This window comes from Tachysurus fulvidraco, chromosome 19, assembly GCF_022655615.1.
Source record: "Tachysurus fulvidraco isolate hzauxx_2018 chromosome 19, HZAU_PFXX_2.0, whole genome shotgun sequence".
Classification (NCBI taxonomy): Eukaryota; Metazoa; Chordata; class Actinopteri; order Siluriformes; family Bagridae; genus Tachysurus; species Tachysurus fulvidraco.
Window position 1 is genome coordinate 16,944,184 of NC_062536.1, and position 26,602 is coordinate 16,970,785.

Genomic DNA, 26,602 nt, shown 5'->3' on the forward strand with positions numbered 1-26,602 from the left:
GCTTCTCACGATACTACTGTAAAAACAATTCAGATCTCACTGCCACAGCAGGGCAATCAACATACTGAAAGCACCAACACACCCTGGACACCTTCTATTTGACCCTCTACCATCTAGTAAATGCTTCAGGTTCATCACATCACACACAAACAGACTCAGGAACTACCAGGTTTCTACCCCAGGGCCTTTAAAGAACTAAACACCAAAAAACACAATTACTGAATGTTCAGAACTTTTTGCACTACATTCACATTCACGGCTACACATTTCATAGACTCCTACATCAATATTTATTTATTCCCAACCACCAATCTGTACAGAAGACAGTGAATGTGCAATACCTTAATATTATTTAACCTTAACTTTGATTGTCGTAGTTAACTTGAAAGACACATGTTCACATGTGCAATATCTCAGCTGTTTACTACCTCAACTAAATAGTATTTCATCGGATCTCTTATGTTAATGGTAACCTTTTATATTCATGTGTATACTTTAAAAAGAAAATCTATCTATCTTTGAGATATCTGGACAGGTTAGAGAAAGATCTATAGCTTTTAGTATCAGAAATCCTGTCATTAGGTCATTTAAGTTAGGAGTATTTGCAGGGAAGAAATCATGTTACATCACATTCATTCATTCATTCATTTTCTACAGCTTATCCGAACTACTCGGGTCACAGGGAGCCTACCTCAGACGTCATCGGGCATCAAGGCAGGATACACCCTGGTCAGAATGCCAACCCATCACAGGGCACACACACACACTCACACACACACACACACACACACTCACACACACTCACACACACTCACACACACACTACGGACAATTTTCCAGAGATGCCAATCAACCTACCATGCATGTCTGTGGACCGGGGGGGGGACCGAAGTACCCAGAGGAAACCCCCGAGGCACGGGGAGAACATGCAAACTCCACACACACAAGGCAGAGGCGGGAATCGAACCCCCAATCCTGGAGGTGTGAGGCAGACGTGCTAACCACTAAGCCACCGTGCCCCTTGTTACGTCACATAATGTTGGATAATTAACCAGATTTAGCAGCAAAGATGCAAACATTTTCTTAATATGACTTTTAAATATCCATATTAATCTGCTTTATTTTAAATTATACCAGCTAGCTAGTTAATGCCTGCAGTGAAACAGTATAAACTTTGACAGGGAAATCATGTCAACTTTGCTAGTTTTAGTAGAAATTTAAGAAAAATTTATGAATATGACTTTAAAAATGACTTCAGAAATGTTATAAGGGTTACTTAGTGTTATCTAGCGTTGGCATATAGGTTTTTTTTATGCATATTTATAAAGAATGGTGGTAAAGTCTTGTTACTACCACCACAGCTACAAGTGAAAAGGCATTTGTCAGTGCACGCGGCTGAGGCTAGATATTGGCATCGGCGGCGCGCACCGGTCGCGCGCAGCAGTAGGCGCGCTCGTTCATGGCTCAGGATAAGAATATTCTAACAGGAAAAACAACAACAACAAAAAACAAAACAAAATGTCAACAGATGTTGAAAGTCTAAGGAGAAGGTCTACGGCGGATAGTTCAGGTGAGTGATAAAGGACAGCACGTGAAACCTGCTCTATAATAATTTGCTAATTCTAAGGACAGCGTTGTTTTTTTTTATGCCCCACGTGTAAAACGTCCAGAAAACGAGCCGCGTTTCACGTTTTCACGATTTTAAAATCCACAGCTTTAAAGGATCTCTTCGTAAAGTGGCTTAAAATGTATAAAGTCTGTCAAATTATATAGTTCAGATAAGAATCTGCACCAGGAAGCTGACTTTGGGATGGGAATTAATATTAATAACGAATCATTAACAATTAAAAAGCATAAACATACAGAGACCTTTTTGTGTTGGACGGTTTGAGGCGTGCAAAAGGTTGAGATTTTGACTTAAAAACGAATGCAGTGAAAGTGGGAATAAACAAAATGCAAGAAAACGCGCAAAGTAAAACTTATTTTTTAAATCAAATTTTGAAAAATTTCCTTTTGTTTGTTTGTGGGCGTGGTTAATGATTAATTCAATTCAAATTTATTTCTATGGCTTTTTTTTCTTTAACAATTGACATCAATTGTCACAAAGCAGCTTTACAGAACATAAACATAAAACAAAAGGTTATTGTTAAAGAATAATATAAAGATTAATCTAATACTAATACAAAAATTCTAGATTAATATTAGATATATTTAAATGTGTTTGTATTTATTCCCAATGAGCAAGTCTGATCTGACTCAGGTGACTCAGGTGGGGAGGAAAAAACCTTTAGATGGTAAAGGAAGAAACCTTGAGAGGAACCAGACACAAAAGTGAACCTCATCCTCATGAGGGTGTGATTATAAATGTACAGTCTGATAAATGTTGTATTGATGAGGAGATTGTTGTCCTCAAAGACCACATGGAGTCGGTGTCTCCTCTTTAGTGTAGCAGAGTCTAACTGGAGCTGGTAAATGTCTAGACACCTCAGGATCCTTACAGAGTCGGCCTCGTCCCAGTGGAGGTCCAAAATCCTCATCGCACAGAAGACAATCGGAACTGGTACAATTTCTGGATGGCTCGAGATGGGTAGAAAGAGAGAAGCAGTGGAGAGGAATTAACTTTACACTTTAATCATTAGTTGTTAAAACATACATACAACATCAGTAGTCTGAGTATATCTTTCTTTTCTTGGAAGCAGATGTTAAATCGCTGTTTGATTAATTAATAATAATTTAAAAATATATATATATTTTTTGTTTTTTCCCCCCAAACATCATACGCTTCTAAGGTTCAGAAGCTTTTATTTTACTCCAGCTTTGTTAGGAATAATGAAAGGAAACTTCGACCTGATGCACAATAAATCTGTTTAAATGTAAATAGCTAATGAACTTGGTACATACAACATTAGAAGACTAAATGCCAAAAAAAGTTAGTGGTTTAATGCTGTTGATATCACAGAAGGATTTTAAAAAGTCTCAAGCGTAAGGAATTACTGTCTGCTAGACCGAAATTTAATGGAGATCTTGGTGCAGGTGCTGGACACGAGGTTCCAGAAAGCACTGCAATTATCTGGTACAGTTTTTTATCTAAGTCTTCATCTCATGTGAAACTTCTAATCCCAGTGAAATATATATGATGCTCTTTTCTCTCTTTGCTGATGGACAGAACATCTGTGGGACCATGAGCACAAAGTTTATCGCCGTAGCTCTCAGTGTGATAGACTGTGCGTGGCCAGCTTTCATCCCGAGATAGTCGATACTCCTTCACCCTGTGGCTCGCAACATATCCACCACACGCCAAAATGCCACAGTAAGCTACCTTTGTACATACTGTAGCCCCTTTTACTACACCGTACTTGTTTGTATGTTGTAGTGTTAACGTTCTAAAATACTAGCTTTTATTTATTTGTAATGTTTTGGGGTGAAAAGCGATAACCATTTTATTTCTATGATGTATTGACAAGATAAAAATGTGGTGTACACTTCCAATTTTTTAAATACATTTTTTAAATACAGTTGTGCTCAAAAGTTTGCATACCTTGGGAAAATATGAAAGATGTGTACTTTCTATCTATCTATTTATTTATTTATTTATTACACTGAAAAGGCAAAACAAATTGACTATTTCTTATAGGACACAAGATAATATGTAAGGCATAACAGAATCCTCAAAAAAAAACAAAAAACATAGCAAATAAGGAAATAATCCCTGTTCAAAAGTTTTCATCCCTTTAGTTGTTAATATAGTGTTTTGTCCCCTTTAGCAGTCTTTTGTAATAATTGTGCATGAGGTCGTTAATTTTGGGCGAAATGCCTCCAGTTCCTGTAAATTTGTTGGTTGTCTTGCACAAACTGTACGTTTGTGATCTCCCCAAAGTGGCTCAATGATACTGAGGTCAGGAAACTGTGATGGCCTCCAGAACCTTCACCTTTATCTGCTGTAGCCATCTGAGGGTCAACCTTGCCTTGTGCTTTGGATTATTGTCATGTTGGAACATCCAAGATCGTCCCATGTGCAGCTTTCCTTCTGTAGAATGCAAATTGTCCTCCAGTATTTTCTAATAACATGCTGCATTCATCGTTCCATCAGTTTTTACTAACTTCTCGTGCCACTGGAGCTCATACAGCTCCAAAACATCAGGGATCCAGCAGCACGCTTTTCACCATAGACCTTGTTGTCTCCTCTCCAAACATAGTGTATATGGTTGTGATTATAAAGTTCAGGACTCATCTCTCCACATGACTCTGCTGCAGAAGCTATGAGGTTTGTGCAGGTCAGATGTGTTCAAGTCCCTCCTTATTGTGCTCCTAGTAACAACACCACTTTTTCCCAGAGCAGCCTGTATTTTCTCTCCATGTTGTTTGTGGGATTTTCTTTGTGTCCTGAAGTAGTGGGTGAAATCTTTCTTGGTCTATCTGACCGGGTCTTAGTATCAACAGAACCTCTTATTTTCCACCTCTTTATCAGAATCGGAACATTACTGACTGGCATTTTCAAGTGCTGAGATCTTTTTATAGCCTTTTCCTGCTTTATGAAGCTCCTCTACATTATTATGCAGGTCCATTCGGTCCAGATCTTTTGTACCTCACTGACTATTTATGCACAGACACTAATTACAATTACGACGAGCCAGAGGTGTGGAAACTTCAATTTAATAGCCATTTAAAACACACTGTGTGTATTTAAACATTTTAAGATGTGTAAACTTTTGATCAGGGTTATTTAGGTTATTTCAGCTATTGTAAAAAGACCATTTTATTTAAATTTATTAGATAACGTTATTATAATGTGGCAGCTGATTAGATTAGATGTGTAACCGTGTACAGATGGATGAGTGGTACAGTAGAAGTGTTTATAGTGTGGATTTGTCCCCAGACTTCACTTTAAGAACATGTCGAATGAGAGTTCTAAATGAAAACGCCGTCGATTTTCATTCCTCTTTGTTCGTTTTTACACGTCCCCCATATTTCTGTGAGATTTATACAGAAAAAAAATTATTTGGGCTTTTTAATTTTTTTAAGGTGTTTTTACTCCTCACACATCCCAGCTGTATTAAGTACTCACCAGTGACTTTAGATCCCATCCTCAGGACTCTCTGTACACTCTCGAGGTACCGAGGACGCCTGGCAGGAAGCGAGTCTGAGGACCACCATCCGCGCCGAGAACGAAGTGGAGGCACACAAACTAGTCAATAACTATATGGTAATTAAAAAAAAAAAGAATTGTATGTATGTGTGTATGTGTGTGTGTGTGTATATGTATGTATGTATGTGTATGTGTGTATATATATCTATCTATATATCTATGTATATATATATATATATATATATATATATATATATATCTATCTATATATCTATGTATATATATATATATATATATATATTCGGACATTATTTTATTTTCAAACATTATTTCCCAAAAAAAAATTTAAAAAAGTTTTTTTTAATATATGTTTTACATTAAAAATACTATTGACATTATGTATTAAATAATATCTATAGTATTTTGTAATATAAAATATATTTAAAAAAACATCTGTTCTTATGTTTTGGCCCTTGTTTGTCCTGAGCACGTAAACCGCTCACTGTTCTTTAGAAATAAACTCTCTTCCCGCTCCTGCATGTCCTTTGCTTCTTTTTTATGTCTATATAATGCTGCGATCCATGTTTTCCTACCAAAGATGACCGAGGGACGCGTCCGCTATGTAGAAGAAATTTACAGGAAGACAGAATAAGATTCACAGACCTGTGTTTCAAAAGTTTGCACCCCCCTAGGTCTTATTGTATTGTTGTGAGTGTGTAAATGAATGTGTGTGTGTGGGGGGGGGCTGCCACCACCACCGCCAACATGTGTGAGGCTGTGGGACTTCTCTAATCCCCATGACTGTATTTTTGAATGCAAGCGCTGTTCTCTCGTAACACTGTGCACTTGTGTGACAGTTTGGTTTCAGGAAGTGGAAGAGTCACGTTACAGAGCGTCCGATCGAGGACAGATCTGACCAGGTGAAGGAGTTGTACTCGGAACAGATCTTCATCAAACACAATACAGGTCAATAAGGATTGTTTCTCAGCAGCATTGCCTCATGCACGTAACCTGAAATACTGCGATTATTTAATGGAAATGTTTCTTCTTCGTTTTCAGGCTCACTGATCAGCGTTGGCAACGTCGCCTACGTGCTTCTCTTCGGCTGGTGGGTCTCTTTAGCTTATTTTCTTGTAAGCTTGCTGATGTTTTGCACCATCGTTGCGATTCCACACGGTACGTAGCGACGGTTCTGGCTTGATTTTGGTGATTTGATCCAGTTCATATATCTCACGTGATGCTGTGTGTGTGTGTGTGTGTGTGTGTGTGTGTGTGTATTTATGTGTATATACAGTAAATAATAGTAATATAATAAATAATATATTTGTCTCCTTGATTGCAGGGAAACTGTGTTTCAGGTTGTCAGGATATTTATTGTGGCCTTTTGGGAAACTGTTACAAAAGGTAACTTCACAAAAATGCTCAAAAAAGATTGTTCCTCTGAGATGTTCCTGTGTTTTCAGTACAGACAGCGTTATTTTTCATCCCTGTTCCTTCTCAGACCTGCAGCCTGGTACGGAAATGCTCTGTCAAATTCCCGCACTGCGAAGCCATTCCAGAGGAAGCGGGTGACGTGAAGGAGTCCACACCTCTAATGAGTTCCCCACCTGTCACTATAAACGTCCCTCCTCTTCCTCCTCCTCCTCCTCCACCTCCTCCTCAGAAGCGCTCTTACTGGGTGAGAATAAGAGTAGTCTGAATGTTTGGCTATCAACACAAAAGAGATTTATTTATTTATTTATTTATTCATTCATTTTTAAATAGAATCCTCTTTGTCACCGAATCTGATCTGAAGAGCAAAATATAGTGTAAATATCGCACATGAGAGGCTCAAAGAGCTGCTTAGAGAACAGGAAAAAGAGTGGATTACGGTGTTGGAGAATATTTGTCACATTTAAAAGACTTAAAACATTAAATGTAAATGGGGGCACAAACTTTTGCACTTAACAGTCAAGACTAATGCTCTATTTTTCATATATATATATTTTTTCTCTTTTATAAACTGTTTCCTAATTTATATGTAAAGCACTTTGAATGACCTCTGTGTATGAAATGTGCTATACAAATAAACTTGCCTTGCCTTAACATCCTCTCGTTCGTGTGTTGTAGTGTTGCGTGAGTACGTACGTTTGGCTCCTGCTGGGTTACGTTCCTCTTGCTGTAATCCACTCCCTGGCCTGCTTCCTCGCCTGGATGATGGTCTTCACCATCCCTGTTGCCAAAATGAACGGCAGGGTCCTCAGCATCGTCCTCTTCCTGCCTCCTGACGAGATTCAGGTTCAATCGGTGAAGGACGTGAGTACGGTTAACGTCTAAATTGCACAGTGTGAAGTCAGGGTCCTGTGTTTATAATCACAAGCCCTGCATGATTTATTAACCGTAATGGATGATGATGAGTTCGGGACTCGAAATCTTCTGAAATCAGTGCGAATGAGAAGGAAAAAAAAAAAAAAGGTTTAATTCTTTTCTCCTGTAGAACGAGAGCTATTAGAAGACAGTGAGAAATGGCAAGGTTTATTCAGAGCAAACGTATAATTATAATGCACATGAAGAACAGAGGCTCTTGTTTGATATGATAACGTTTCTGCGTTTTAGCCCCAAAATTGTGAATCCAGGGTCCTCCTGTGCTACTACCGTGCCTTTAACTGGTACTACTACAAGTACACGGTGGACGGGATCAACGTCTTCGCTGTCAGTATCCTTTTACTACTTCAACTTTACGTTGCTTCACAAACTGCACCTTCTATATGTTCTTAAAGGTGCAAGAGTCATTTTTCTCCCTTGAGTATTCTGGAAGAGATTTAGACAAAAAAACCAAAACATTGAATTGAGCCTCAGAACAAGTTTACTAAGTCAAAGCGGAAAAAACCTTTGGGGGAAAAACTGACTTCCGGTTGTGGGATGTGCGGGTCTGTGAGAAAGTGCCATCAGTAATCTTATAGACCATCTATGCTAATCTCTATTAATTATTCTATTAATTATAATTTATTATTTCTTCTATATGCTGTTATATTACCGTTCTGTTTGCTTGTGTTTAATGAAGTTTTTCCTTGTAACCTTTTACCATTTTATTTATTCAGTTGAATTTATTTGTAGAGCAATTTTAACAATGGACAGTAGCATATAGTCACAGTAACATAGACATAAACACATTTTTATATATTTATCTTAAAGCACTTTAAACTGCTGTTTATGACCGATGCTATAAAACTCTTATAGCAAATTCTTCTTCTTATTATTATTCTTACTGTAGACCCTGACAGCAGAGCTTCTCGAACACAAACTGGAATCGTTCAAATGTCAAACCCACCTAACAATTAGAGACCTAATGCACTTTTGAAGCAACAAAACCTTAAGAACCCGGTCTAGACTTAAGAACCGCTTGTGTCAGGGGCTGTGGGCGGGGCTGGGGGCGGGGTTACTGTTAGCGCATTTGATAATGTACCTTAAGTATACTAATGTTTAATACACTTTTACTTTACCGCGATATGATCAGTTATCAGCACACATGATAGTAGGTAGCTACATGCTAAGGCTAACTTTTTTCTGTGTTAATGACAAAATAACGTTATGTACTTTATCGATTACAACCTCCGTTTATACAGATTACACGGAGCTGCACGTACACGTTGGATTTGCCGCGTTTGGGTGTTAATGTAGGTTCACAAAGCCATGAGCATTAACAGTAAAGCAACATCCGCCATTGTTGTGTTTGTGTTTGTGTTTTTCGCTGCTGCGCTAACGTTGCTGTGTAACGTGACACGTATACAGTGACGTCACACTCGGCTCTGTGACGCTCTCTAACCGATGGAAAGACAAACCGGTTCTTAGAAGGTTCGCCAGTGGAACCAACTTTGAACCAGCACCAGCACTAGCTCTGAACCAGCACCTGGTTCTTTTTGGTGGAAAAGGGGTATTAGTGAACCTCTGGTGATGTTCCTGACCTAAGAACTTCTAACCATTCCCATAGCTACCATTGAGGACCTTAAAGCCATTTATTTTTTATTTTTTTTCCATGGCAACAAATTACTTATGGGTCTCAAGCATTCAGAAGTTAAAATTGTGTTTTATTTACATCTGTAACCTACGCAATAAGGTTTTATCCTGGGACCACAGTTAAGCCCTAGACCTTAAGTCTGCTTTTGTTTACAGCTGCTCTGAAGTTCACAAGAAGAAGCAGAAAGATGGCTGTTTATTCCAGATACAAGGTTTTGCCATGTAGATCTGTGTTAGCTGCTGAAATAAACCCTTTATGTACGGTAACTGTAGTGTTTTATGTCCTGAAACTTATTAAGGGTTACAGCTCTTAACGTCATTTTTTTGCTCAGACCTGCTGTCGCTCGTCATCATCGCTCTGGTGACTGGTTACGTGGACCGCGATAATACTTTTATCAGTTCTGAGGTGAAGTTTGCCATAGCTGTGACCTCCATCATCCCCCTGTCTTACTACATCGGCATGGGTATAGCCAGGTAAAGTCCAATGGTTTACACCCCTGTGCAATAGTTTACATACAGTTTGTCCTGTTTGGGTATGGAAGCTTTTGTGCTCGTGAGTGTTTAACGAAACTAAATGACTTTGTTCAGAATTTACACACAGCTGGATTTAACATTCTGTAACCTGTGATTTTTCTCACTCAGTATCTCGGCTCAGAGTAACTTTGCAGTCGGAGCTGTAGTAAACGCTACGTTCGGTTCTATCACAGAGATGACCTTCTACATCACGGCTCTGCTGCAGGGTCATCGCATCGGGAGCAAATGTTATGGGGAGATCGTTAAAGCCGCACTCACAGGGACGCTGCTCGGATGCATCCTCTTTATTCCGGTGTGTGTGTGTGTGTGTGTGTGTAAGGGTGAGTGGATGTGTGGTTGGTTATGTGTGGTTGGTTGTGTGTGGGTGGATGTGGATTGGTTGTGTGTGTGTAAGGTGGGTGAATGAGTGGTTCGTTGTGGGTTGTATGTGAGTGTATGTGTTGTTGGTTGTGTGTGTAAGTTGGGTGGATGTGTGGTTGGTTGTGTGTAAGGTGGGTGGATGTGTGGTTGGTTGTGTGTAAGGTGGGTGGATGTGTGGTTGGTTGTGTGTAAGGTGGGTGGATGTGTGGTTGGTTGTGTGTAAGGTGGGTGGATGTGTGGTTGGTTGTGTGTAAGGTGGGTGGATGTGTGGTTGGTTGTGTGTAAGGTGGGTGGATGTGTGGTTGGTTGTGTGTAAGGTGGGTGGATGTGTGGTTGGTTGTGTGTAAGGTGGGTGGTTGGGTGGGTGTGTAAGGTGTGTGGATGTGTGGTTCGTTGTGGTTGGTTGTTGGTGATGTGTGGTTGGTTGTGGGTTGTGTGTGTAAGGGTGGGTGGGTGTGTGGTTGGTTGTGTGTGGATGTGTGGTTGGTTGTGAGTGTGTGGTTGGTTGTGGGTGTGGATGGTTGTGTGTGTAAGGTGGGTGGATGTGTTTTTGGTTGTGTGTGTAAGGGTGTGTGGTTGGTTGTGGGTTGTGTGTGTAAGGGTGTGTGGTTGGTTGTGGGTTGTGTGTGTAAGGGTGTGTGGTTGGTTGTGGGTTGTGTGTGTAAGGGTGTGTGGTTGGTTGTGGGTTGTGTGTGTAAGGGTGTGTGGTTGGTTGTGGGTTGTGTGTGTAAGGGTGTGTGGTTGGTTGTGGGTTGTGTGTGTAAGGGTGTGTGGTTGGTTGTGGGTTGAGTGTGTAAGGGTGTGTGGTTGGTTGTGGGTTGTGTGTGTGGTTGGTTGTGGGTTGTGTGTGTAAGGGTGTGTGGTTGGTTGTGGGTTGTGTGTGTAAGGGTGTGTGGTTGGTTGTGGGTTGTGTGTGTGGTTGGTTGTGGGTTGTGTGTGTAAGGGTGTGTGGTTGGTTGTGGGTTGTGTGTGTAAGGGTCTGTGGTGGGTTGTGTGTGTAAGGTGGGTGGATGTGTTTTGTTGTCAGCTACACACACATTAAGGAGTTACCCCCAGTGTTCCCCCGTGATCGTGTACTAAACTGTTTCAGGGCTTGTGTATGATCATCGGGGGCTGTAAGCATCGTGAGCAGAGGTTTAACAGCCGATCAGCCGGGGTCAGCTCGGCCCTGCTCTTCATCTCAGTCGGCGGTGAGTAGAGGAGGAGGAGGAGGAGGAGGAGGAGGAGGAAGCAGTAATCAATTTATAGCTTTCAAAGTATTATTAAAACTGTCAGCTTTTCTACAGTAAATTCTCATCTCGTCTCCATGTTTCTGCACTTAATCTGTAACGTAAACCTGGAATCTCCATTTAAATTGATCCAAATAGTTCTGAGGAGGAAGTGAATATCCGAGAGATCATGTAGTTACAGCAAAGTCGATCAATGTTGTTATGGTAACAAGATCAGATTTGCCAATCGGCCTATTTATGTGTGTTGAGTGAGTTCTGTGTGTGTTGGGGTATGTTGGGTGTAATCTACCTTTGCTGTGTGTGCGCTGGGCCTGTGTTTGGTATTTTGAGGTACTCTGTTTGCTCTGTGTTGGATATGTTGTGTGTGTGTGTGTGTGTGTGTGTGTGTGTGTGTGTGTGCTTTTAAGGTACTCTGTTTGCTGTGTGTTGGATATGTCGTGTGTGTGTGTGCTTTTAAGGTACTCTGTTTGCTGTGTGTGTGCGCTTTTGAGGTACTCTGTTTGCTCTGTGTTGGATATTTGGTGTGTTGGATGTGTGTGTGCGCGTGCTCTGTGTGTGTGCTTTTGAGGTACTCTGTTTGCTCTGTGTTGGATGTATGTGTGTGTGTGTGTGTGTGTGTGAGCGCTCTGTGTGTGCTTTTGAGGTACTCTGTTTGCTCTGTGTTGGATGTATGTGTGTGTGTGTGCACACGCTCTGTGTGTGCTTTTGAGGTACTCTGTTTGCTCTGTGTTGGATGTATGCGTGTGTGTGTGTGCACACGCTCTGTGTGTGCTTTTGAGGTACTCTGTTTGCTCTGTGTTGGATATGTGGTGTGTGTGTGTGTGCGCTTTTGAGGTACTCTGTTTGCTCTGTGTTGGATATGTGGTGTGTGTGTGTGTGTGTGTGTGTGTGCGCTTTTGAGGTACTCTGTTTGCTCTGTGTTGGATATGTGGTGTGTGTGTGTGTGTGTGTGTGTGTGTGTGTGTGTGTGTGTGTGTGCGCTTTTGAGGTACTCTTTTTGCTCTGTGTTGGATGTATGCGTGTGTGCGCGCTCTGTGTGCGCTTTTGAGGTACTCTGTTTGCTCTGTGTGTGTGTGTGTGCTTTTGAGGTACTCCATTTGCGCTGTGTGTGTGTGCTTTTGAGGTATGATCTGTTTCCCGTGTGTGTGTGTGTGTGTGAGCACAGCATGTTACCTTCTCTGTTGTGTTGTACACAGATTTAATTTTATCACGCCACAGTTGTATTCTCCATTCTGATTGGTCGAAAGGTCTTCACCACCTAATTTTTTATTTGTTCTTACATGTTTAGTTTCCATAGAAACCGCTCATTCACAGCGACTCTTGCCACCTATTGTAAGAATGATAATAAACATTATTAAATTGAGTTAATCTTTAGTAAGTAAATGTAGCTAATATCAGTACATGGTCGCTGCAGGTGTGTTTGCTCCTACACTGTTCTCTAAAGCCTACGGGAACCTGGTGTGTGACAGCTGCAGTAATCTGTCTGGTAACATCACCGGACCCTTCATCTGCACAGACTGCCACTACGATCTGGTGCGTGTTCACGTGCGTCACACCATAACGACACCATGTTACTGCTCACCATGTCTGCGGAAAACTAACTCCGTTTACTTTTACAGAGCGAGAACAACCGCTCCTTGTTCCTGAGTCATATCGAGTGAGTGTGAAGGCACGTATTCAGCGATCTGTGTAAATATCAGGCATAAGAATTAACCGAATGCTGCGGTGACATTGCAGGCCGCTGGTGTACACCGTGTCTGTGCTTCTCCCTGCTGCGTATCTCATCGGATTGATCTTCACACTGAAGACGCACACGCACATCTACGACATCCACGTCAGCGACACGCACTGCCACGGTGCGTCCACCAGAGGGTGCTGTTGTTTATTCTCTCTCGCACCATACAGTGGACTATTTAAAGCTGCGTTTAGACTTTGGGAGTTCTTGATGCTCTTTTATGGCTCATCAGAGAGAAGATTTGATTAATTAAACAAGTGTGATGATAAATAAATGTAATAAAATAAATAAATGCTAAAATTGGAGACTTTGGAAACTAATTATTACAAGTAAATTTGTATTTAGATAATGTGGTTTTCTTTATTACTGTGTGTGTGTGTGTGTGTGCGCGTGTGTGTGTGTGTGCGCGTATGTTAGTGTTAGTCACGAGTGACCCTAATCCAGTGGTGCACTGGTCCAGATGGAGAGCTTTGGTGGTCCTGATCGTGGCCACGTTCCTGACCGCAGCCTGTGCAGATCTCACCACTGAGCACATCAAACCCATCATCTGTCACTCCAGCGTGTCTCAGGTCTGTCTCTCCACACTGTCTCACACTTCCGTGAGAATCTGTCTATCCCCACACCCACCCTTCCGTCCCACAGACACGTCTGATTGTCTGTCGTCACGTTGCAGTACTTTATCGGTGTTACTGTGCTGGCGATGGTTCCAGAACTTCCTGAAATAGTCAACGGGATCCAGTTTGCGCTTCAGAATAACATTAGTTTGAGGTCAGAACTATTTCTCCATCATTTCAACCTCCTTTATTTATTTATTTATTTTATTTTTTAGTTATTAACTTTTTTTTTTCAGCCTGGAAGTTGGAAATTGTATCGCTGTGCAAGTCTGCATGCTTCAGATTCCACTGTTGATCTTATTCAATGCTGTTTATGTAAGTAACAGAAGAAAAGCTTAACTTGGTGCTATGTCTCATTTGTCTCATCGTAAAAGAAAAAACCCGACAACAAACGCCTTTTCTTTTATTCTCCAGGACGTCGGATTTGTTCTCATATTCAGCGACTTGCACCTTTGGGCGAGCATCTTCAGCGTCATCCTGGTCAATTACATCTTCATGGATGGGAAATGTGACTACTTCCAGGGTAAGTTGATAAACATCATCCCAAAGCAGCTTTACAGAAATCCAGATCAGGATTAAGATTATTAACAGAGGTGAACTAAAGACAGTGTGGAAGAGTAAAGACAAAATGTACCGAACTTCCTTTCAACAAGTCTCTGGACTGCGGACATCCCCAAATGAGGATGAGGTTCACTTCTGAGTCTGGTTCCTCTTAAGGTTTCTTCTTCATATCATCTCAGGCTTGATCATTAGGCATATTTATTAGAGATAAAATAGAAACTTCATTTAAAATTGTACATATTTATTCTGTTTCTTAGCTTCTGTTAAACTGCTTCGAGACCAGGTCCGTTATTTAAAGCTCTATAGAAACAAATAGAATGAAATCAATGCTAAACTCTGACTCGACTCTAAATGTTAATTACGAGTGTGCCGTTAACGTTCGATGGGAATTTTATTTAAGCTACACACAGTTCTCATTTTATACGGATCCTTATTAATCATTTGCGGCATCATAGACGAATAGATGAAGTCATTTGGTATCCGGATTTAGTTTAGTTTATTTATTTAACTAAATAATGTACGTGTGAGTCTATAGATCATCTTTCTTTCGTTTCTAATAAATTAAACCCTGTATGGATTTAATTAGATATTTTGTTTGGAGTAATTTAAAGATCTAAACAATTTTACATATGTATTGCATGGGCAAAAGTATGTGCACCCCTGACCATCACATCCACATGTGGTTCCTTCACTGGAGCTGAGAGACACCTACACTGTTCCAGCATGACCAGGAAGCTCACAGTGTTCACATAGGCATCAAGACATGAGCTAGAGGTTGACGTTGGAGTGGAAAACAACTGGAGTGTCTGGCTCGAGCCCTGAATCTGCCTCAAACCCACTGGGATGAACTGGAAGTTTATCCTCCTTAACATCCCAACATCAGTGTCTGATCACATTAACGCTCTTGTATGTTGTGAATGAACATCAGTCCACAAAGCCACACTCCAACATCTAGTGCCAAAACAGTGGAGGTTTATTAGAACAACAAAAACAAGAGAGGTGCTCGGGAGCCTACGACTTTTAGCCACATAGCGTATAACTGAAATAATATTATGTAGTCACTTCAATGCTTTTTCACCTGCAGGAACGGCTCTGGTGGTCGTCTACCTCATCCTGCTGGCGTTGTACTTCTTCGCTCCATCTCCCCGCGGCTGCTGACGATCCAGAACGTTCTCACCGTATCACAATTTTGTGTGTTTGTTTGTAATGGCACTACTTTGTCTTGCTTCACTGTAATCCTGTAAAATCCTTGATTGAACCTCTGTGTGTGAGCATTGCTTATTAACGTTTGTATTCTTTTCCCGGAATATTAACAATACACACATTTTAGCAATCTGTTCAACCGTTAATGGATTACATCCTGTGTGTCAATAAATCTGTCAAAAGAATAAAATATTTAATAAAATGTTAAGAATCCTTAACACGCGCAGTAATTCTCTTCATTCTTGTGTATACGCTAATCACCGGCCGGGGCGGAAGCCCTTGACCCAAAGGTTCCTTCGGACTTCCACAAAGAGCCGAAACAGCACGATTATATTTAATCAGTAAATTTATTGACGTCCTATGAGCAACACAAATACAGGTATTCGATATCTGCCTTAAAACCACATCAGCAGGGAGCAGAATCCAGTGTGGCCTTTCACACTCCTTCAAACTTTATCAGACATGCAAAAAAAAAAAGAAAAAAAAAAAGTGTGTGTGGGGACTGTTTCAGGTCGGTAGGTGCGACCCTGCTAGACTTCTAGCTCTAATTTAAAACAGCGGGTAAAAAAATAGAGTTTAAATGAAACACTCAGGTTTTACTCAGCTTAATGTCAAAATATGACATTTTGTTTATTTAAATATTATGAAAGAGAAATGAGGCTTGCGGTTACTTAAGAGATCGCGGACGTGTCGACGATATTGTTTCCAGCGTGTTGGATATTTTGTAATAAGACTCAACTCGTGCGTAAACCAAACTGATTATCAATCACTACCGAGTAATAAAGAAAGTTAAAGGAAGTCATGGAACATTGAACTTTATTTCTTTCTGGTTATTGTGGTTGCTGCGTTTGTGCTGCCGCTGGTTTTACGACTATGACACAATAGCGTTAGTTGGAATGCGCGTGTCTTAGTGCTCGTGGAAATGAACTAGTATCGTAGGAGAAGGCTCTGTATTTCCTCCTCTTGATATTTTACACAGAGCAGCTTTGCTTAGGTAATTAAATGCGAACTACATCATTTAGTGTCATCCAGTCATTAGTGCAGCGCCGTGTGGTTGTCGGATCAGAGCGTTTTTTTTTTCTTTCCCTTTAACGATTGTCTAAAGATTTTGACGTGTAAGTGTATAGCGAATCGATGCGTCCTACGTCAGTATGTTTTAAAAAAGGAAATAGAGGTTTTAGTGTCAGGGATATAGTTCAGGCTAACTCTAGTTTCAGCGTTAAATACTTTCAAATACGTAAGGTGCTTACGTCAAGGCACTGTCAGATATTGACACTGTCGAGTGAAACGTAGCACATTTTACTTAGTTCCCTGAAAAGGCACTGAAGCAGATGAACTCGTGTCTGATCTAATGTCATCGTTTAAAAGGTCTGTTTAAGGGGAGAGCAGATTTGGCAGAGAACAAAAAGTGTTTTATTATAATAAAAGCATTAAAAGTAAATTAAAGAGCACCTTATTCACAGTGAATAAAGATTCGGATGAGACGAAAGAACGGAAAATACACCCGCTCCCAAAGGAGGATATGACAGTTGTTTTTTTGCAGAAATAAATAAATAAGAAAGAAAGAAAGAACGATGGACTGATGGAAAGCAGTGTGTGTGTGTGAGATTGCTGAACAATATTCACGTAACATTAGCGAGCCTAATGAGCATAGTAATTATCTGTTACACAAACCAGCTTGACGTTGCACGTTGAGATCATCTGCTGTCCGTCGCTGTAGTCCGAGCAGAATTAAAACCACGTTAATTCGAAGGCAATCCGAGTTTATCCTGTCCGGATGGAGGGAAGGCCAAAAGAAACGGAGGGCCTGAAAGACGGCCCGCTTCCTACTCGATGTCTTAAATAATTAAAAGTACAACGGAAATGAGACGAAAGGCCGACCCGCAGTTCTTTTTTTTTTTTTGGTTTTAAGGCAGGCTACATTATAAGGATATATTCCGGAAGGTGAAGGAAAGGAAATGATAAAAATCATTCATGTATATTCCTTATCTTCGGACACTGGCTCAAGTGTGTCGTCCGTCCTCCGTTCTACGGTAGATCGCATGCTATGTGCTTGGTGACGATCCTCATTTTAAGCGTTCGATGAGTTCCTGTGTGAGACCCAGGTTAAGCAGCTGCATGGTCGAGAGCTGAGCTAGTTGAGGAAATGATTTCAGCAGTTTTTCCCAGCACAGCTCCAGCAGGCTTGGGACCTCCAGCCAGATCTTAAAGAGAGAGCCAGTCCTCTTGTTCTCGTGGATGCTCACTACGCCTCCGTGGATGTACATGCAGCCAGCCTAAAGGACCGACACCAGAGTTAGACAGTACTATGTGAAGTTGTGATTACAGATCACGACTCGCTGATACACAACATGTTCCCAGCAATGCAGCAGAATACCATGGAGCTATAAGAATGTGTTTTGTGGCGTCGTGCATGATCGCTTGTTTAACACACGCAATGTAATCATTCGTCTGCAGCTTGGATACTAACATTTTACATCTGATCTAAATTCCCACCTAATTCTTACCCTGATCCGAATTACTTCCTTTTTTCATTTTTTTTGCCTCTATCTATCTATCTATCTATCTATCTATCTATCTATCTATCTATCTATCTATCTATCTATCTATCTATCTATCTAATCACATGGTGATAAATTCTTCTGTCTGTCTGTCTCTGTCTGTCTGTTTATCTGTCATGTGGCGATAAATTCGTCTGTCTTTCTGTCTATCATGTGGTGATAAATTCATCTGTCTGACTGTCTGTCTGTCTAGCACGTGGTGATAAATTCGTCTGTCTGTCTATCATGTGGTGATAAATTCGTCTGTCTGTCTATCACCACATGATAGATTCGTCTGTCTGTCTATCTATCATGTGGTGATAAATTCGTCTGTCTATCATGTGGTGATAAATTCGTGTCTGTCTGTCTATCATGTGGTGATAAATTCGTCTGTCTGACTGTCTGTCTATCATGCGGTGATAAATTCGTCTGTCTGACTGTCTGTCTATCATGTGGTGATAAATTCGTCTGTCTGTCTGTCTGTCTGTCTGTCATGTGGTGATAAATTCGTCTGTCTGTCTGTCTATCATGTGTTGATAAATTCGTCTGTGTCTGTCTGTCTGTCTGTCTATCATGTGGTGATAAATTCGTCTGTGTCTGTCTGTCTGTCTGTCTATCATGTGGTGATAAATTCGTCTGTCTGTCTGTCTATCATGCGGTGATAAATTCGTCTGTCTGACTGTCTGTCTATCATGTGGTGATAAATTCATCTGTCTATCATGTGGTGATAAATTCGTCTGTCTGTCTGTCTGTCTGTCTGTCATGTGGTGATAAATTCGTCTGTCTGAAAGAAAAAAAAAACCTGTGCTAAATGCTAACAAGAGCAAGACACTGCTTACAAGTCCAGAATATCAATCATTTTCACTTTACAGTAAGAAATTTGAAGGAAGGGGATAAATATAAGTAAAAAGCACTGGTTTGTGAACTGTGTGTGTGTGTGTGTGTGTGTGTGTGTGTGTGTGTGTGTTGCACTGACCGGTGTGACAGCAGCACAGTGAAAATACGCCGGCTCAGGCATCACCGCAGGTAGTTTATTCCACTGGAAGTTCTGCAGGCTGATCTTCCACAAATCGTCCAGGATCAACTCGCCGTTATAGCCTCCACATATAAATACGTCTTGGGGGGAAAAAAGTGCAATCAATTAATAAAGACGCACGTTTTGATCAGACACCAAATCTGTGTACGATTTTATCGCGGTAGGTCTCAAGTCGATGTATTAGGCGGTCATCGGTAGGTGTTCCTACTACTGGTTGCCGTAGTATTAACAATGATTATCATTTGGTGGTGCAGCTAGCGTTCTAAACCAGATTGCTTGGTCACTAAAAGAACATTCTGCAGGAAGGTCTGGTGTTTGTGTATAAAGTTCAGCAGAGTGTATCTGCATCATATCATACGAGATGAAAGAGAAGCAGTGTGTGCTATTGGTCACGGATCATGTGACCTCTCCTTTCTTTACTCCCATCGGGAGTCTTTGCACTGACACATATAGTCGCCAAAGCTCGCCGTCACAACGTCTGAGTGCAAACTAGCGATCTCTGGTCGCACTGATGCCGCAAGTCTCAGTATGCATGAAGGCAGCATGAAGCACGATCCGCGTGAATGTGCCGCGACTCACCATTTTTTATCTGGACACAACTATGACATCTCCTGGGAGCTGGATAACCTGCCGGTAAGGGATAAAAAAAAAAATGTGTCAGAAAACGTGCCACAAAATGACGGCAAACCCAAGAGAAATGAAATCGTACCTATTCGTCCGTGAGGTTTTGTTGTGATCTCCTCCCACGAGTTGGTTTCAAGATTGTACGCATGAATCTGAAAGGCAAGAAGAACAAATATCAAAGCCATGATGTTTGGTTGAACGCGTGAAGACGCCGAGACGACAGATAAGCTGCTTTGCTGTACCTTGTCTAAAGGGTAGGATGTCCAAGAGGTTCCTCCTCCTAGGATGTAGATCCTTTGTCCGTCGTGTGCTATCTCGTGTCTGTATCTGTTGGGAAACAAAGCTAGGGGTCAGATGTGGATAGCGTTTGGATTTGCTATATTTGGTTCGATGGTTATTGTGAATTCTGGAGGTCGGAGGTTACTCACCGCTCCTCCGGCAGGTCATCTGGAGGGTTGTTTGGTTTGAGGTGAATCCACTCACGTGTGGTGAGGTCCAGTCTGTGCAGATCTGTGCTGTAAATGTAGCCTGTCGTCCCTCCAAACACGTAAAGGAAGCCGTTTATGATGGCCATCGCCTGCACCGGAACAAAATGAAAAGATTTACTCGTCTTGCAATAAAAAAGCGGAAAACAATTTGCCGGATTTTCGGTTTCGTATCAGACGCATTTACACGCATGCAGTGAGATGAGACGGTTTAACTTGCGACTGCAACGTATCAAGCGACGGCAAAGTAATCAAACCTTTGAGAAACTGTGTGAAACTTGAAAAAAAGGAACGATTGCAAAAATAAATCTGCATAAAATTCTCTCACACACTGGATAAATGAGCTTCCACTGATGTGCTGTATGTGAACCTACAATTCAGCATTAGATCATATCTCTCTGCACAATTCGACTCCGGCACGATGAAACATCATCTAAGGCTATGAATTGTTCTTGATTGACTTTAGACAGAACCTTTGAGGGTTTCCCAAAACAGGACAACCTAAAAAGCTGTTTGTAACTCTTAAGCAGATTAAAAGTAGGAAAATAATCCCCCAAGTTACAGCTTCTGGACCTTGATTTAGTACTGAACCGAGCATGATAATAAAATGTGCTGGATCAAGTGCTATTTTAAAAAGTTTAATGCTAAATTAAAATAACTTCTCTGTAAACGTATACTATTAATGCAGCTAGGAATATTAATGCTCACAGTAAAGTATCAGACACACAGACACTCTCAGACACACACGCAGTTTTTTACCTGCCCATATATTCGGTTGGGTTTCTTTCCTCTACAGTTAAGCAGCGACCACCTCTTGTATTTGACGTTGCAAACGTGAACGTCGTTCCCGTTGTTTTCTCCGAACGGGATTCCAGTGCCGCCAAACACAAGCAGGTTGTTCCCGTGCAAAACAGCTGGAAAAACATAACTCGTTAATCTCGTCTGTATGTGAGGTATATGACGTTAGACGAAGCTGTAGAATTACCTGACATGGAGGCCAACTCTGTAGGCATGTAGCCCTCTGTGCGGATTTGCTGCCACGTCCCTGTTGCGAAGTGATACCTCCAGAGCTCCCTGAAAAGAGGGTAATCCTCATTCTCTGAGCCACCTGACTCGTCAAAGTCGGGGTTGTAGCCACCAAACACGTATAGATTGGTGTTATCGGCGACGCATCGGTGTCCGCTCCGCGCTGGAGGGGCCCTGTGACCTGCAGAGAGACAGAGTTATAAAGTTTAGAGAACGGGAAACGGGTCTTGAATCTTAACGACCTTATTAGGTGATTACTTTCAGAGCTTCGGGAGCTGTTTGAAGGAAATAGGTTTTAGATCGCAGGTTTGCTGTCGGAACGGATATGCGAGGCTACAGCCGCTCTCTTATTAACAGGGATAAGCACTCGGCGAAATAGAAGCGTTCTTCAACAGTTTTGTCAAGGGGCTGAGTGGACAAAAAACAAAGACGTTAGCTCGGGAAGGTTTGTTGTGAAGACGCTGTGGAATGAAGAGAAGTTGTGATCTCGTTAGTTGCTGTAGTGAAAACGTGATATGGACTTATGACATAGATGGACAAGGATGAGAAGTGGAACACGGATCAAAAATGAAGCTTGCTTCTATGAGCAAGTAACCACACCCTTGCAAATCATATATAATATACATATATATATTATATGATTATATCTCTCAGTTATAAAAACAGGTGTGAGTACTTACACACTTAAATGCATACACACACATTCAGGGGAGGAGGGTTAAAAAAAAAAACAACAAAGAAAGAAAAGAAAACCCTGCTCCGGTCTGGCACTGCAACGGTAAAAGCCAAGCTGACAGAGCTCAAAAGAAAGATGGTCGGAGTGGGAGAAGCTCGCAGAGGTAGGTAGTAAATTCAACACCCTCCCAGGAGTCTGGATTTCAGGATAAGTGGGGTTCAATTCAAGGGCTGGTGCTTTACCCACCTTCTCTTAAAAACCTGTTAGGGATCCGCAGGCTGGAGCGAGGCTGAGTGAGGATTCGGCGAGCCTGAAGCCAGCGGGCTTTCTTCTTAGAGCCTGTCACCACAATCATCGCAAATCAGACAGACAAACAACAACGCAGGACAATGAAAGAAAACAAACAGAAAACACACACACACACACACACACATACACACATACACGCACACCACAACATGGGTCGTATATCTGAGAAGGAACGGATCCGACTGGAACAAAAGACAGCTGATGAAAGGTTCAATACAGAATAAGAGCTCAATAAGGCACAGCGTGTAGCAGACAACAATCGCATAGTCGTCTGTCTTCGCTTGACAGCAAAGGACGGTATATAACATCTGGTCCCAAGATACAGCACTGTGTTAAACATCAAAAGGAATCACAGATGACACACATCCGTCGTGTCAGCTGGATGTTCGAAAGAAATCACAGTCAATAATACTGTAAGAAAGATGAAGAAGAAAAAAAACCCAACCCTATCATGACATGACAGCTTTAAACAATACAAATGAAGATGTTGAATTCTTGAATCTGACTGTTTAGAAGTTCCTGGTTATTTTTGTTCTTATCACCACCACATGGCTCGGACCACAGTTCCAGCTGCTAATATAAAGGGACGTTTATGTTAAAGCGCTCACTTACGCTGTCCAGTTTCCTAGTAAACATGCAACCTGTTAAAAAGTGTGCAGCAGTCTTTCAGTGAGTTGAACATGGTATCTGTTGGCAGACATGTAGCACTAACACAATCCACACTGAGGTGTTAAACTGGAAAGCAGGGGGCAGCTCAGGCTACGTTCATATCACAATAAAGGGAGTCATTTGCTTGCTGCACCAAGCGATCTGCACCGTGACTAAGTAGCGTCGCCATTTTAACCAGGATATCAGCAATGTGAAACGGTATCGAGTAGTCAAAGCTGATCACCACAGAATCATGTGCTTCATCCTGATGATGATGTTCTTTAACTAACGGCCAACCGTCCTTTACTTTATCTTAAAGTTACATTTAAACCTACTGTTTAAACCTCAAAACTTCCATTTTGTATTTAGTCTCCCAGACCCTTTTCACTATTTCATATGTGTGTGATCTTTCTCTCACGATTCTGTTTATGTGCACACGCAAGCTTTTACTTTTATATCATCTGTATTTGTTTCGATTTACTTTAATAATAATTATAAATAAGTTACTCATCTCCAACAGGTTTATTTTATGTATTAACATTCTCTCGCGTACTCTCTCTCATTCTCGCACTCTCATTCTCGCTCTCTCTCTCTCACTTACTCTCTAACTTACTACACACCAACTAGTGAATTTGTTATTGACGTTTACTAACAAATCACACACACACACACATATATATATAAGTCCCATTGTTTTTAGCTAGTCAAGTGAGCTAACAAGATAGTTAACTAGCAACAACAACCCAAAAATAATTAGCCACACAGCTAATTTAACTAACATATGCTAAAGCTAATTTACAATATTAAGTGTAACATCACCACGAGAGAAAAACAAGATAATTATGGTATGATATGATAGTAACATAAGATAGTTAGCAAGCAACGACAACCTAAAAATAACTAGCCGCACAGCTAATTTAGCTAACATACGCTAAAGCTAATTGACCACACCATTAAGTGTAACGGTTGTTTTAATCGTAGTGTTACATCACCATGAGATAAACACAAGATAGTTATGATATATGATAGTGACATAAGATAGTTAGCAACAACCAAAGAATAACTAGCCGCACAGCTAATTTAGCTAACATATGCTAAAGCTAATTTACCACAACATTAAGTGTAACGGTTTTTTAAATCGTAGTGTAACATCACCATGAGATAAACACAAGATAGTTATGATATATGATAGTGACATAAGATAGTTAGCTTGCAACAACAACCCAAAAATAACTAGCCGCACAGCTAATTTAGCTAACATATGCTAAAGCTAATTTACCACAACATTAAGTGTAACGGTTGTTTTAATCGTAGTGTAACATCACCATGAGATAAACACAAGATAGTTATGATATATGATAGTGACATAAGATAGTTAGCTAGCAACAACAATCCAAAAATAACTAGCCGCACAGCTTATTTAGCTAACATATGCTAAAGCTAATTGACCACAACATTAAGTGTAACGGTTGTTTTAATCGTAGTGTAACATCACCATGAGATAAACACAAGATAGTTATGATATATGATAGTGACATAAGATAGTTAGCTAGCAACAACAATCCAAAAATAACTAGCCGCACAGCTTATTTAGCTAACATATGCTAAAGCTAATTGACCACAACATTAAGTGTAACGGTTGTTTTAATCGTAGTGTAACATCACCATGAGATAAACACAAGATAGTTATGATATATGATAGTGACATAAGATAGTTAGCTAGCAACAACAATCCAAAAATAACTAGCCGCACAGCTTATTTAGCTAACATATGCTAAAGCTAATTGACCACAACATTAAGTGTAACGGTTGTTTTAATCGTAGTGTAACATCACCATGAGATAAACACAAGATAGTTATGATATATGATAGTGACATAAGATAGTTAGCTAGCAACAACAATCCAAAAATAACTAGCCGCACAGCTTATTTAGCTAACATATGCTAAAGCTAATTGACCACAATATTAAGCGTAACATCACCATGAGAGAAATACAAGCCAGCTCGACTTGACTTTATGCGCCGTTTTATATAATTGAGTCATTTTTATTTTTAGTGTAGTTTGGTTTTTCTGCACTGACCTGCCACTCGGAGAGGAGGACTCCCTGACAGCTTCTCAAATTTATTCAGCTGCTCCAGGCTCTGTGCGTCCTCTGAGGCCGACATGTTTGGCAAGGACTAAATCAAACCATCGAATAGGTTTTAACTAAAACATAAAAAAACACTTTCTTTATGTGCAAAACAATGCATTAGAAACAATAACACTTCCCATTCTTCACGGGTTTCTGTCCATCCGCTACGGTTCTGTGGTGAAGGCAGAAATTAGTGTTTCCAAAATGGTCAAAGAAACGAGTCGGGGGGACTTTTAAATTTTTCAAAATAAAGTTTTTGTCTCGACGTGATACAATAAAATTAAAAAAAAAAATAAAAAGCCGTTTAATGCGACACAGTAGTGAGAAATTCTCCTCGCGTGAATTTACAGATTATGTCTCAAAATATTGAACCAAAACAATATTAAAAACAAAACAATATCCAAGAAGTGAAAGTAAAAGGTAAAGTTAGAATATCGCACATTACCTCTGTGTTCATTTATATAGTATTTTTATATTTTATCTATAATTTTTCCCTTTCCTAAATTCTATTTTTATGACAGTCGCAGTCAAAAAACAGCATTTCACCTGTGCGGTTGTGTAAGTGAACAATAAAATAATTATTTTACCACCTGACGGCGCTACAGAGTCCCAAATAGCAGCACAACCAGCACAAGAACAGTTTCTTCCCCCAGACAATCTAGCTCCTGAACAGTTAAATGTTCCCCTATTACGCAATAACAATGTGCAATAATCTTATATTTGTTACCACCTTCATCCTAGTACATCCCTGCATCTCATTCTATTTTATTCCATTTATATTTTATTCCATTTCCATCTATAGCACAACTGTGCATATAATTAATTTATATAAAAAATTATGTATAATAAATTAATTTGTTATAATAAAATTTTGCATTTATTTTATAATTTATTTATCTCTGTTTAATTTTAATAAATTTATTTACTTATCTATCTATCTATCTATCTATCTATCTATCTATCTATCTATCTATCTATCTATCTATCTATCTATCTATCTATCTATCTATCTATCTATCTATCTATTTGTTTGTTTGTTTATATTTATATGCTTATCTTACTGTTATTGTTTGTGTTGTCTCTGTGTACTGGAAGTTTATGACACTAAAACAAATTCCTTGTATGCACAAGCTTACTTGGCAATAAAGCTCTTTCTGATTCTGATTCTAGTTCTGGTTCTTGTCTATGATACATTGAGTCGTAGTCAGGGCTCAGTACAGTACACTAGAGTTTTTCACACCATCATTTACTTTCGCACCATGTCTTCATGAAGCTCTGTGCTTTGTGCACTGGGGCATTGTCATGCTGGGACAGTGTTTATGGTTCTTAATTTCACTAAAATTGAATTGATACTCTACAACAAACAAAGACATTCTATACAGTTTGGAAACAAAAGACATACAATCTTGATGGTCAAGGGGGCACATACTTTTGGATGTATAGTGTAGTGAAATTATTTTCCTTCACTGTGTCACGCATAGGACAGAAAGAAATATATTCAAATCCATGCCTTATTACATCCTAATGATTATTCTGCTTGCTGTATTAAATTTATCCACTAGATGGAAACACACGCAGTATTTGGAAAAACTTTTGAAAGGGTTTACGTGAGGACTGAACGAATGTAGTTAGATTTTTCCTTTAAACTGATCTTCACAGTACGTTAAGCAACAAATGTAGTTGAAACTATTAATTTCCTTTAAATTTGTCTTCTTAAAAGGTTTTGCTTTGTATTCTGCTGATAGCTTTCCCAATTTAATGGCAACTTTTAGAGCCCAATGAAGTGCGAAGACTAGGACGGGTCAAAT

The 26,602-nt window shown here is 40.2% G+C and overlaps 2 protein-coding genes across 8 annotated transcripts; one reads left to right on the forward strand and one right to left on the reverse strand.

Annotated features, from left to right (window-relative positions):
• Positions 1-1,373: 1,373 nt before the first annotated feature.
• Positions 1,374-15,536, forward strand: cax1 (cation/H+ exchanger protein 1). Of its 2 annotated transcripts, none has more exons than XM_027134295.2 (20): positions 1,374-1,570; positions 3,167-3,310; positions 5,112-5,203; positions 5,944-6,052; positions 6,146-6,262; positions 6,429-6,490; positions 6,588-6,764; positions 7,196-7,381; positions 7,682-7,781; positions 9,415-9,556; positions 9,725-9,908; positions 11,067-11,166; positions 12,620-12,738; positions 12,825-12,862; positions 12,943-13,061; positions 13,358-13,509; positions 13,614-13,708; positions 13,791-13,869; positions 13,969-14,077; positions 15,200-15,536. In XM_027134295.2, the coding sequence occupies exons 1-20, from the start codon at positions 1,519-1,521 to the stop codon at positions 15,271-15,273; spliced, it is 2,250 nt and encodes a 749-aa protein (XP_026990096.2). In that variant the 5' UTR covers positions 1,374-1,518; the 3' UTR covers positions 15,274-15,536. The 2 variants fall into 2 exon arrangements, with proteins under 2 accessions (XP_026990096.2, XP_026990095.2); XM_027134294.2 differs by having other exon boundaries at positions 1,375-1,570; positions 5,091-5,203.
• A 110-nt stretch (positions 15,537-15,646) lies between these two features.
• Positions 15,647-25,871, reverse strand: klhdc10 (kelch domain containing 10). 6 transcript variants are annotated; one of them, XM_027134302.2, is made up of 11 exons: positions 25,856-25,871; positions 24,744-24,868; positions 21,952-22,044; positions 20,989-21,210; positions 20,763-20,917; positions 19,947-20,095; positions 19,761-19,845; positions 19,604-19,670; positions 19,474-19,521; positions 18,835-18,974; positions 15,647-17,594 (listed from the first exon to the last, which is right to left on the reverse strand). In XM_027134302.2, exons 2-11 carry the CDS (start codon positions 24,826-24,828, stop codon positions 17,385-17,387), a joined length of 1,254 nt encoding a protein of 417 aa, XP_026990103.1. In that variant the 5' UTR covers positions 24,829-24,868; positions 25,856-25,871; the 3' UTR covers positions 15,647-17,384. The 6 variants fall into 6 exon arrangements, with proteins under 6 accessions (XP_026990103.1, XP_026990101.1, XP_026990102.1 ...); XM_027134300.2 differs by lacking the exon at positions 25,856-25,871 and adding an exon at positions 25,385-25,475; XM_027134301.2 differs by lacking the exon at positions 25,856-25,871 and adding an exon at positions 25,382-25,404.
• Between the last annotated feature and the right edge of the window lie 731 nt (positions 25,872-26,602).